General features: G+C 40.3%; 1 protein-coding gene across 1 annotated transcript in view; it reads left to right on the plus strand.

Annotated features, from left to right (window-relative positions):
• LOC121507021 (receptor-type tyrosine-protein phosphatase gamma-like) overlaps window positions 1-14,061 on the plus strand; it is a 769,028-nt gene that overhangs the window by 717,335 nt on the left and 37,632 nt on the right. The window contains exon 14 of the mRNA XM_041783136.1: window positions 10,568-10,659. Within this exon, the coding sequence (XP_041639070.1) occupies window positions 10,568-10,659 (92 nt within the window). The remainder of the gene's footprint in view (window positions 1-10,567; window positions 10,660-14,061) is intronic.

The following is a 14,061-nucleotide window of genomic DNA, read 5'->3' on the forward strand; positions in this document are numbered from 1 at the left end:
ATATCAATGTTGTTGGTTTACCTTGGCACAAAGACAGAGAACTGCTGAGTAAAGGACGGACCCCTTTCTTCAGTCTAAGACACTGATTCTTAAAGTCTGGGTCGGGACCCACAGTTGGGTCATGGAAGATTTTCTTTGGGTCACCAGATAAGTTTCCAGAATTTCTTTGCTACAATATTTATTGGCTAATAAGAAACACATTGTTCCAGGACAGCCAGGCACTTAAGGCCCAAGGGGTCAAGCTTGCAAAGAGAGCCTATGTGAAGAGGTGAAGTGGCTTCTCCCAGGATAGTAAAACAGAAAGTGCCTAGAATTAACGTCATCCAAGCTGGTAGCAGTCATCAGCTCAGCTAACCAGCTGAGGACAGCTGAAGAAGAAAGACTTGATTAGCAGTATCGTAGGAAAACAAAGCTGCTGAGGCACGATGGCATGTAGCTTGTAAAAAGTGGGTCACCAGAAAAAAAAAGCTTGGGAACCATTGGTTTAAGGGACGGCCGAAGCAGCTCCAAAGTAGATCCAGAGAAATGGGGACCTCTAGTGGATTAGTTTTTCAATATCCACTCCAACATAACAGTTTCACATAAAAAAATCCTAAAACTTTTCAGATGGGGGCGTGCAGATGGTCAAGCGGTTTAAGGCGCTACCCATGTATGCAGGCGGCCCGGGTTCAAATCCAGCCTGTGGTCCTTCACCACATGTCTCTCCCCACTCTCTCCCTGTTTCCAAGTCTATCCACTGTCCTTCTCTATCTAATAAAGGCATGAAAATGCACAAAAACAAATCACATAAAAAGAAAATATCAGACGTTCCTCAGATATTTAAAAAAAAACTATCATGATGTTTTAATTTTGAAAAAATCCCCCAAAATTCCATATCATTTCCCAAAAAAAATCCCTCATAACCCAAAACAAAGTCCCCAAAATGTTCAAATGTGTTTCCTAAGACTCTATAAAAATTCCCTGAAATTTCCATAACATTCTAGGATTCCCACAAATCCTGCCCCCATTTTTTTTTTTAATTTTAAGATAAATTTCACACATTCGTTGAGAATACCAAAAAATTCAGAGCAAGTTCTCCCAAAGAAAGTCCAATAAAATTTCCCCAAATTACAAGTACGTTCTCAAATTTACAAAAAAAAAAAAAAAAAAAAAAATGCATGAGAATGTTCAAACATGAAAAAAAAAATCCTGAATTTCCTGAAAAATTGAAAAATTTTACTTTGAAAACTCCCACGAAACTTTAGGAAAAAATATCCCAAAACTTCCATGAAACACTTGAAAATTTCTGAGTCATATTTCTTAAAATGTTTCCATGAAAATTCCTGAAAATTTTCCTCTAGTTTCCCCTTTTTTTTTTCAAGTGAATGACTCAAACTTCAATGGACATTCTGGACAGTATTCTCAAAAATTGTCATAGTAGAATTTATTCCTTTGTTGTAAGAAAGTCAGAATGTAACGTCCTCATATGTGTTTTACGAGGTTAAAACATGCAGATCTATTTTCGTACAGCATAGAGTATGCTGTAGCCATCAGTTTAACCAACAAGCTGAGGATTACACACAAGGCAGGCGTGATCAGAAATAACATGCAGAAACTGAAGTTGTGATGCTTTTGTCAAACATGGCTTGTTTCTACACAGTGATGCAGAAACAGCATTGAAGTGGTAAAAACATTTATTTATGCACAATTAAAACACCTGATGATTTATACACAGGCCGCCAATTTTGGATTGGGTTACAACGGCATGTACCTCCTAAAAAATGGGTCACAATTAAGAAAAAGCCTGAGGAACACGGATGTAGTGTGTAGCTAGATATATGAAAAGGCTTTTATAATCAGCAAGATCTGCTTAAACAAGATGGAAGTCAAAAGGCTTTCTCCTCATTACAAAACAACAAAGAAAGCCACATTAATGTTGTTATTTAAAGAAAAGTAGGGGGATTAGAAAGCAACACAAACAAAGCCCAACTTGTCTGAATTCTACCTGTCAGAACTATTGATCTGTTTTCCTGCTATGACTCCTGTCATATGATCCTCACTAATGAGAACACTGGTACTCACTGCTAAGAAGACAAGTGTTGAGAAACTGTCAGTACTCCCACCCTCTCTCTCTCTCTCTCTCTCTCTCTCACCCACCCACCCATTCACTCACTCACACTCACACACATTGGAAGCAGGTGCTGGGGTTGTGTTGGGGCATCTAATCCTATTGTGGAGCAAAGCTCAGGTCATAACCCTGTGTTCCTGATAGACTCCGCCCTCTCTGCGCTCCTATTGGTCCTCAAGAGGAGGATGGTGCCACATTCATAACTCAAACTGTTGCTCTGCTGCATTTAAGCCCTGTTGGAAAATTTAAATGTGTATATCTAGACAAAAAAGGGAAAGATGAAAAGTTTATATTTTTTTAACATGACTTGAATTGTATGTACAAGTATAAGGCAGCTGGATGGTGTTATTTCAACATGCTCCTCTTTTTTTCACACCCTCATTCTGCAAATATATAGTTGATTTTTAATATAATTTATTTCAACACTTAACCAAATATCCAAAAGTTTTTGTTTAATATAAAATAATTTCTAAACTACAACCAGAACTTGTTAGCTATAGCAAACTTTTACAGGATTCTGAGGGCTGCCGCAATTTCCTTTTTTCCTTCTCCACTCAAAGCAAGGGCTCTCCACAGCTCCACCAGTCTCTCCTTCTCAAGGGTGCACTCACACTTGGCAATCTGTACTGTTCAAGCATGTTTGACTGCCAAAGTTCAGCTTGTTTTAGTGTGAGTGCTCCATACAGTACCACATTTTAGTACGCTTCCTTGACCCTGGAGGAGGTGGGCTATATGGCACAGTATGATTGCTCATGCACATACACAATGTGGATGTGACTTATCATTAATACCACTACCTCTTCATAATTAATTTAAGCCAGTGGTTCTGAAACTTGGGGTTGGGACCCCCTAGGGGGTTGCAAGACACTGAGAGGGGGCCTCCAGATAACCTGAAAATTGAAGAATATTTTTTTAAAATTACACTGTTGCCCCTTTACACCAATTTTGTCAAATTTTTTACCCCCTTTTGCATCATTTTTTCCCACCAATTTTAACACATTTTTACCATTTAACACCTAATATTGTCAGTTTTAAACTCTTTTAAACACTTTTTTCTGCCACTTCATGTAAATGTATATTTATAATAATATGCAAATAGCAGGCTGCAAAATAGTATAAAACTAGTATTTTGACGAAATATGGCACCATATGAAAATTGTAGCAGGCCATATTGAAATTTAATCTAAATGTTGATTTACTGCCCAGCCTAACTTGTGATGAAACTATTTCATTGTTAATATGTGCACCTTAATATAAAATGCAAACAAAGTCTGACCTCCATTTGATTTAGAAATAACTGCTTTCAACCACAACAAATTTTGTCCCACACCACTTGAACGCATCATAACACCAGCTGTCTTTAACCAGGAAGTGGCTTGGGATTGACCCATGATTGTGAGTGTTGTAGTCACAGAGAGGGAACACCCCCCCCTCCCCTTCGTGCCTTGTTAGGAAATCCCTCCCCCCTCCCTCTGTCCCCTCCTTCTGTCCCTCTCCCTCATGCACTTGCTCTCAGTTCATGTCAGCAGCAGCAGCATGCGGCAGCTCGTCTGCTCCCTCCTCTCTGCATGTTCACCAGGATGAACGCTCTCTGCTCTCTGATCTGTATCAAGTACAGGTAGGCAGGGTCCACACACCCACATCCGCACTCACCCACACACACATGAAACACTGGGCATTGAGTAACTCTTGTCCCTGGAAGTCGTAGTAGTAGATAAGGACACAGCAGTAGAGCTCTGTTAGAAAGCGTAGTTTGGTTTAGTTGTTGGATAAAGCATGAGGAGTGGATTAAATCTCTGTATAAAACTTACTTTATTCACTTTCAATTTAAATATTTAGGTATGGAGTGTTTTACATTTAAATTAAAAACCAGAAATAGAGAGCTATGCTTCAATCAACAGGTGTTAAACCCTCCAGGAGGCTCAGGTTTACACAACGGCATCAGTTATGCTTTGTGTTTATGGTAAAAGTGAACTTACTGCTGATTTACAACAAGCATTTAACACTTTTGACCGTCAGTTTGTCCACACTGCACCCAATTACAGATCTAAACCTCAGAGGTTTTAAATCTCCTCCATTTTTGGTATCTTTTTGGAGGATTTGGAGCTTTTATCAGAAACACAATAATGCTCTAAATCCCATGTTTGACTTACCCCTGACTTTTAAACACGATGGATGTGCACATCACTGTTACGCAGTAGCACTGTTAAATGTGAACAACCAGTACTACAGGTACAATGAGTCATCTGGCTAGTCATGCCCTTGTAACCCACAAGTGAGCAAGCGTATCCAACATTAGGCCAAAACCCCTGATTACCGGCACCCACGGACCACAGAGTTCTGATCTGATTGTTCTATTCACGACGTCACCATTCCAACAGGACCTCATGTTTTATCAACAGACGTCAACAAAGAGCATTTAGTCAACCATTTCAGCATTTGCTGATTATCCAGGACTGGGGTTTGGTCTGGCTACGGTTCAAGAAAGATTTAGGTCAAAGAACTGAAAAGCAGCAAATCAGGGTAGAGGCACCAGTCTCTCATATCAGTCAGACACTGTTCATGGACTCATCAAGCCTGAGGCTTTTACGTATTACAGAAAAGGTGGCTATAATATGTTAAAGGTCCAAGAAGTGCATGTAAGTGTTGTGTCCACTAGAGGGTGGCTTCATAAGTGAAGAAATTCCCATTAGGTCCCATGTTATGGCACCATTAGAAATAAGACCAGGCTGTTATAAAATCGTCCGTGGTCTGAAGAGTTAATTTCTTTAGTGGAAAAATCTGAACAAGGATGATTTTTTTTTTACAACTAATGTTTAGTGATCTCATGTTTTCAACTTGCATGATTAGAGATATTATTTCTGTTTGTAAGGAAATTATAAGTCTATCTCAGCACCATCTCTTTGCTTGTACAGGTTTTTTTTAAACTAATGGCTGGATCAGAAAGCATAGCTTCTTTTTCTTTCACTACAGCACTATAACAGGCAAAAAAAAATCTCGTCCCATCTTAGCCGACAGACTGGCAACACTAATGTCCCGTTTACACAGCAACGTTTTCAAGTGGAAACGCAAAAGTTTTGTAGCGTTTTGGCTGTCAATTTACATGGCAACGGCGTTTTGGTGCCTGAAAATGTAACTTTTTGGAAATGGGCTCCAGAGTGGAGGTTTTTCAAAATGCCCCCATCTCCGTGTAAACTGGGAAAACGGCACTTTCTGAAAATGAACATGCGCACTGCGGCTGCATCTATGTGCGAGTAGGCTTCTAATGCATGCACGGATGGGAAGCCCAAAACAAAGATGGCCGACACCAGTGTACTGTTTGTGCTCCTCAGTCTTTTGAATTTAACTGTACTTCTCCAACAAAGTGTTGATTTACCTCACCACCACCTGGATCAGCGGAGACGTAGTTCGTGCCTGCACCAGATTCTGACTCGACCGGCGTATGGGTCGAGTCAGAATCTGGTGCAGGCACGAAAATCACACCGCCATCTACTGGCCTGGCATGTATACTACATCGTTTTTGGTGTTTCCCGCAGCCTCGTGTGAACAGAGATTGTTTGAAAATGTTGCCGGAACTTTTTGGAAACGAAAACGGAAAACAAAGCAAAACGTCATATAAACAGAGCATAAAAGTGTGATCCTGACAATCAAATGCTGTCATTATGACATTATCTACACAGTCCAATATATATACACAGTCCAATATTAAAAAGAGTTAAGTTCAATGGAGCAGACCACTACATGAACTTTACAATAAATGGCTGTTACCATTTTAAGGGGAGGGAGTTTGAATACAAGTCGTGTTTTGATGCTCTAAATGGTGAGTGTTTGGGTTAAGATATAGGTTAGTTGTCATTGCTCCAAAAATAGAATGAATCAGGTTTTTGCCAACCTCTATGTGCCCCTCTGCAGGACCGGGCCACAAAATGCTTTTGCTTTTTTTTTTTTGTACCCTTTTGGGCGACTTTCCCTGTCCTGTGTGGTTTCCTTTTGGGGGGGGGGGTAATTTTTCTTGAGACAGAATTACCTTTTTATAATTAATGTTAACAATGTGTGTGGGCATACTGAACTAAACCATTTGAAAAGTGATGTCAGACTTTAAAGATAAGTCTAAATGCCAGCATGCCAGAAAATAAAGCAGAAAAAAGAGACAACATAATGGAGAATATAATATTTACATAGTTGATAAAAGAGGCAAAAAGTTGGGGAAAAAGTGGCAGAAGTAGGTTATAACTGGCAAAAATGGCCTGAAAATTGCACAATAGGTTTAAATTGGCAAAATAAAGTGGCAAACATGGGCGAAAAGTAGGAAAGACTCGGGGGAAAGCAGCCACATTGAGTTTAAAGTGGAAAAAACAAAATGCAGCAAAAATGAATTAAAAGTGTCAAAAATTGACAAAAAGGATCACAAATGAGTTAAAAGTGGCAAAACAGCATCTAAAATGGACAAAATGGGATATAAGTGGTAAAAAGAAGTGGCAAGAATGGACAAAAAGCAGCAAAAGTAGGTTATAGGCTGCAAAATGGATTAAAAATAGCAAAACAGTGGAAACAAGGTGATAAAAGTGGTAAAAAGAAGTGCCAAAAATGAGCATTAATTTGCCAAAATATACTTGAAGTGATAAAACAGTGGCAAAGTGGCATAATGGGTTAGAAAATTGTAGTAATGATTTTAAAGTGGCAACACATTGACAACAATGGGCAGAGTAACAACAAAGGCATAAAAGTGGCAAAAGTTGGGCAAAACAGCGGCAAAAATGTGTAGTGTCAAAACAGCAGCGAAAAGGCATTACAAGGGGATAATTAGCAAAAATGGGTTTAAATGAGCAAATAGGTCAGAAAAACATCAAAGATGAGTGATAAAAATGATAAGTGCATAAAAGAGTGACACACAGCAAAAAATGGCTTAAAATGGCTAAAATTGGCAAAACAGTGGCAAATAATGTCAAAAAAGGCAAAAAAGGGTGAAACACAGCAAAACTTGGTTTAAGGAGACAAAAAATGGCAAAAGGGACAAAAAGGGTTACAAGAAGCACTAGTGGCAGCAAACCCCAAAGATGGGCTAAAGCGGTAAAAACAAGAAGCAGAAATTGGCAGGAACTGTGTTTAAAAATGGTAAAAAGTTGCAACAAAAAAAAAATTCCAACGTCAGACCCCAGTAACAGTGTGACATACTTTTCAGGTTTAAATGATGTATCTGTCAGCCAGGACGCTAACACCAGCAATCCATATAAATTGATGTTATCAATGAAAGACAAATGGGGAGGGCCCTTTCTCTGGGTTTTTATCCTACATTAAATCAACATGGGAGAGTTATAGTCTGTACAGTGTGCATCAATGAAGGCATGAACTATCCAGACCAAATTCACCTTTTGAACCAGGCTGCAAACACGCTTACTTCTGCTGTGAAAACAGGCATTTTAAAATGGTTGTGACTTCCTTTTGTTTATGCAGCAAACCTCATGTGGACGCTAAAGGAACTGAGTTTATTGCACTCTCACATTAGATTCACTTTTAACAGCACAGGCTGCAGCTTGGGTAAACATGTTTTCTCAACACAGTTTGCTGTAGAAGCAGAAAGTCGTCTTTTATATGTTTTCTATCTGTAGATTTATTTTTACTTTTAAGCACTGAGTGAAGTCATGTGACACTTCTGCTGCCTTTTTTCTGCTGTTTTTAACTCCAACTTGTCTTTAAATTGAGGACACAGATTTACATTTCAAAGTGTTTTCATGTAAAACATCCGTTATTTGAAATGTCAAAGTCACTGTCACAGAGGAGAAACATGACAGAAGTCTCTCATTGAAGTGTCTCCTCCTGAAGACTTCCCGGTACGACAGCTTCTACATGCATGTGACTTCAAACACACCTGGAGTGAGTGGAGTGGTGTGTGCGTGTCAGTCAGCTGTAGTTCATCATGCTTTGAAATTAGACAAGTCGCTTTGCTTTAAATCCCGCCGTGTGAAAAGGAAGTAGTTAGTGAGTAGTCTGAGCTCAGACGGGCTACAAAGACCGTTGTGTGTCTGCTGTGTGTGAGGTTCAAAGTCGGTTTCTGCCATCTGTGTGTACTTTGAGGGGAGGAGGACAATCAGCTGCTGACTGTCAGGATGAAATCTGTATTGTCTTTCTCTAACACACAAAGGCTTTCCATCTCCCTCTCTTTCTCTGAAAGATTAACTGTGCATTTAATCTTTGTTCTGTGGAGCTGAAATCCCATTCGGGGTTTCAGCAGAGGGATGTATCTGTTTAAGGAGTATCCCTGACCAGTCTGATACGTAGGATAAACATTCCCAACAAAACAAATATGGAGGACAAGTGGTGTTGTCATCTGGCTGTCCTTGACTATGTTCAGGAAAAAGGATATGGCTGCAATGCTGGCTTAATGTACTCAACCATGTTTAGTATGTGGGCTGAACTCAGCATTACACCTGCAAATGAATAACTAACCACAAACATAATAAACCACAAACATCTAACAAACATGCAGTTTTTATCGTTATATCCCAACAGAATAACTATTACATTTGCAAAGATTTATTACGTTAGTGAGAAGGTAAAAATCGCCATGACACAGGAAGTAGTTCATTCAGAGTCTTAAATTACTGGTAGAGCCATGAATCTATAACCTTGCAAAGCAGATGGATACGCCCGTTTCCTTGTTTCTCACTGGCGAATCCATCTTGCAAAGTCCTGTCTGAACCGTTTGGGCCTTGTTAGAAAGTGACAGGACCAATCAGTGACGAGGGGCAGTACTTTCAGGCGCAGCGGAATCGTGACGTAAGCAAGCAGCAACAAGAGGCCGGTGCAATTACGGCGGAAGACATTAGCATGAATGCTGCTAAAGCATCAGTTTGATCAGAACTTGACGACATTTCTTCGTTAAAAGAAGAACAAAGAACAGCAGTGAGTTGGGTTTTTTTTTTTTAAACGACAAAAGTCATGTACTGACATGTCTATAATGCCATGGTTCGCGTTATTCCTTGGTAGCTGCGCACACACACCTGGGTCTTGGCTAGGTCACGTGTTTTGTTGCTCTGACTGGCCCGTAAAGATGTGACAGACAGAACGTTCATCCAATCACACTCCGAGTTTTTTTCAAATCCTCTGCCTGTTCCCAAACGCTTAGCATTGAAGGTTTTCTAGATGGATGTGTGAAACAAATCCATCTGGCGTGTCAGGTTAATGAATCTAAGCAGAGCTTATTAAAATGTGTCAAAACAGTGCTTTGAGAAAATTATAAACACTTTACTGAAACACTGTTCAGCCAGTCAGATCTATGGTTTTATAATAACTTAAAATCGAGAAGTGTCAGCACTCAAAATGTCCTTTTTGGTAGTTTTATTCAAGGCAGCAAGGCACAACGGACAAATTTCGACTTAGTCTTCCTCAGCGTTGAGAAGACTAAGTCAAAACGCGTCCGTTGTGCCTTGCTGCCTTGAATAAAACTACCAAAAAGGACATTTTGAGTGCTGACACTTCTCTCTTTGTAAGTCTTTTTGTCTGGCACTTTGAAAAAGTTTTTTTTGCTTGGAGGATGCTCCTTTATTTGCTTTCTCTAATAACTTAAAATCCCCACCCTCTCCAAGTTTGTTTCTGGGGGGCATAGATGGCCGAGTGGTTTAGGGTGCACCCTTTGTACACAGCCCAGGTTTGAATATGGCCCTTTGCTGTGTTTCTCTCCCCATAGCTCTCCTCTCTATTGTGAATGTAGCTTTACCCTATTGGAACAGATAGCTTGGCACCCTTACACAAGGGTGTCAAAAAAGTGGGTTTGCATGTGTCAGTAATTTGGAACCCTTTCTTATGTTTGATAAGTAAATGTGTACTGTACCAAACTGAACCTGACTGCTCATTGGAATGTACCTTTTTTGCTGCTTTATAGACACAAGTCAGAGCATATTTGAATCATGAATGTTAATATTATTAATGCTGAACTTTCTCTGCCTTATAAAACAAGCCAGCAAGCTTTGGGGTATGAAGCATGAGATAAAATGCAGGAAATGGTGCTGTCAGATACTACTGATACCTTGTCATCTGCTTTTTACATTGTTCTTCATCCATCTCAGCAGGAATGATTGAAAGGAAAGGGGTGCGGTTAAGACATGCTATCAGTGGATATGCCTCAACAACTAGCAGGATAATAAGAAATGCTTTCAGATGAGTTATAACACCTAAAAACACTTGAATATACAGCTGTGGTTGTTCAAACTTAGCTGTCCAGTCACTAAATACATGTTTTCATTGTCGTTGGCAGGGAATAAGCAAGGATCAACTCCATGTTGTAGCAGTAAAAAGAAGGGTCTGAACGCATGGTGGTAGTCACCATATTCAAGCAGTGCTGGCTGGTGACTTATTGTGGATAGTGGATCCTACACAGAACAACAGCAAGGAAGGAGTTCTGTGTAACAGCAGCAGTTAAAGATTAATCTCTCCCTCTCGCTCTCTTTCTCTTTTTTTCAGACGCTGTTTCCAGACTGCCCATTTTTATGTGGAAGACAGCAATTCCCCCAGGGTGATACCCAATGAGACGATCCCTGTCATCCCCATCCCAGGTAACAACCGCCCACTGCACTTCTTACTTTATTTACCTGCTTCACCCTTAATACTTCCTGCCTCTGAGCGCTGTAGAAAGCCATGGAGCCATCAGCTGGAGGATTAGTATGAATTCAGAGACTTGTGTATGTGTCTGCTCGGTGTTAGTAAGGTGTTTGTCTACTGTAGGGTTATAGGTCAGGGCTATTTTAAGATAGAGGTGAAAGGTCCTAAAGTCATGGCAAGGGCCCTACTGGTCTTATCTCTCAGGGACCAAACAGTCTGACTGTGGAGCAATAATCCAAACTGGAGACAGACCAGACAGTGGGCTAGGAAATTAAAGAAAGTGCAAAAATCGGCAGGTTCTTAAATGGCCACCTGAGGCTGACTTAAAAAGCAATTAATCCAAATTAGCTCCCACGCTAAACATGTCCATTTTTACAACAGAATTCAAATGAGTCATTTCTTGATTGGTAAAAGTTGTACAGGGGTTAACGTTTTTATTACCCATGCGTTTTGATGATATTAAGCCAGAGATTTGTGCATACATTTGCATAATTACTGGTGTGGTTGAGTTCACTGACTACATGAGGTGCTGCAGCTGTTTACCAGGAGGTTCAAGGTTGGATGAGCTCCACCTCTTCACCTATTACTAGACTGACCAAACAGTAGTTTAATTTGGCATTTCAATAGGGACAGCCCTTGATGGGCTTAAAATGCTTCTTTAATAGCTTACCATTTCGCTCATGAGCTCAGCTTGTAAACCTGTTTTTTTAAGGAAAAGCTTCAAAATGTCCACCAACATCCACAGGAAGTGAACAGCCATGTTTGAATCTAGTAAATCGAAGGTGTTTGTTTCAGTCAGCCAGGGGAAGTTACCCTCAAATTCCACATACTCTGCACAAGGTCAGTCTGTACAGTTCTATTGCATGCGCTCTGGTCCGTCTCTTGTGCATCCCAGAGGTGCCAGTCTGCTCCGCTACATTTGAAAGGAACCCTGCACGATCAGACGAATTCACCTTATTTGATAGATATTTGTATCACTCATATTTATATTCAACTAAAAACTCAATAGATATCTGCATTCTGAGTAAATTTGAACTTTTGAATTCACCAGGTAGTGTTTGTTTAGTTTTTTTTTAGCCATTCTGAGCACTTCTGCTTTTCCATCTCAGTACTGGTAGGTAAGGTGCTGATATCAGTGCTCCTGGCAACCAATCATATACAAGGTGAAGCAAGACTCACCCAGACTAACACCCAGGTGACAAAGAAAACAAATGATTGTCAGATGACTGCAGAGAAAATCAATTTGTTGGAAAAGAAAACCTGGATGATGCAGCTGAATGTTTGAAAGACAATGAGAAAAACAAATAGATATGCTATATGGACAAAAGTATTTGGCCACCTGCCCATTATACCAACAGGAACTGTAATGACACTGAATTCAAATTCACTTTGCATCTAGAACAACTTCCACTCTTTTTGGAAGGCTTTCTTCCTCATTGGGGTTGAGTTCAGATCTCTGTGCTGGTCAGTCAAGTTCTTCCATACCAAACTCATGAAACCATGTCTTTATTGTCTTCACTTTGTGCACTGGGGCACAGACATGCTGTGATAGAGAAGGGACTTCCCCAAAGCTGTTGCCACAAACTTGGAAGCATAGCATTGTTCAAAATGTCTTGGTATGCTAAAACATTAAGATTGGCCTTTACCCGAGGTACGGGACCTAGCACAAACCCTGAAAAACAGCTTCTAACTTCCTGCCAAGCATCCGCCAGTGTCAGTGTGCTTTACACTGCTCTATCCAACACTCAGCGTTGGACTTGGTGATGTGAGGCTTGAATGCAGCTGTTCAGCCATGTAAACCTATTCTATAAAGCTTCCTGCTTACATTAATGCCAGTGGAAGTCCAGAACTCTTCAGCTATGGAATCAGCAGAGCATTGGAACTTTTATACACCAAGCTCCTTAGAAATTGTTGAGCACTGTGATTGTACGTGTTCGAGTTGCTGTTGTTCCTAAATGCTTCTACTTTCTAATAATATCACTTGTTAGAATCCTGCAGGGATTAAATCTCACAGACTGTCTTACTGCAAAGGTGGCATCCATCACAGTACCGCGCTTAAAGTCACTGAGCTCTTCAGAATGACCTTTTTTTTTTATCACATAGTTTGCATATGGAGACTGCATGGCTAGTTGCTTGATTTTTTTACACCTGTGGCAATAGGTCTGATTGAACCACCTGAATTCGATAATTAACAGGTGTAAGCAAATACTTTTGTCCATATATTATGTAATAAAAAAGTAAGGACTGGCTGACTTACATGCAAAATGCATGGTTTTTGGACTATTATTCACCATATTCCATCTCCTACTGTATGGTTAGACTATTATAAGAACATCCTGATACAAATGAGAAATACACAAGTTGAACATACGCAAAGCTGACTTCCTTGTGTAAGGTGGACATCCAGACTTTTCCACAGCTCAGACTTTAATTGATGTCTACAGCTGAAACAAAGGTAATATGTTTAAGTGATTATGGCTGTGTGAGTCTTTGTGTGTCTTTGTGTGAGTGTGAGGGACACGGAGAGGTTCTCCCCAGTTCACCGGGTACAAAGGACAAACTCACATATAAAAACCTTTAGCCTCTCCAGCTCAGTCTGCAGATCCAGGATTTGGATCCAAACCTGTCAGATCAATTAAAAGCTTGTGGAGCCTCTTAACAATGAACCTTGGCTGAGTCCAAAGTCCTCCATTCAGTTGATTCAGGGCCACCGTTCCTGGGATATTAGAGCCCAGCACAGACAGAAAGAAGGTCTGACACTGAGCCTGTGAAACACAGTCCAACTGAGCTCCTGATGTGGACTGGACATTGATTTTACATCACTGTTGTTTGAGATTTTGATCACCACTGGACGGCTCAGGTAGCTTTGCAGACGTGTGGAGGCTAACGACAGGAAATAAGCCCCGCTGCTCACATGACAGCCCCCCCGTTTGAGTCCATTGCAGCAGACAGCGCTGTGGTGTATGACCATATGTTTGTTATGTTAATTGTCTCAATAAGCTCAGACCTAGAGCCTCACACATCCCATAATCCTCTTTAAGACCTTCTGCTGGATTTAAACCTGCAGGCAGCCGCCACCAAACCTTCCAATTAACACTGACTCACACACAAACACAGCGACACACACACACAACACAGAGGCAAACAACAACCACTTATGTGTCACAGTGAATAGGAAAATCAATATATTTGTTGTCTTTTATTGCTACTTTGGCTCATTCAAAAGAAGCACCACTAGTTTTATACAATTTATACAACTTTTGGAGTTGCTTAGGAGAACTTCTGTATAATAGAAGAGTTATATAATTGTTGCTCCAAAGGGGTTAAATGCATCAACATGTGCCTCTTGAGGCTGA

This window comes from Cheilinus undulatus, linkage group 3 (genome assembly GCF_018320785.1).
Source record: "Cheilinus undulatus linkage group 3, ASM1832078v1, whole genome shotgun sequence".
NCBI lineage: Eukaryota > Metazoa > Chordata > Actinopteri > Labriformes > Labridae > Cheilinus > Cheilinus undulatus.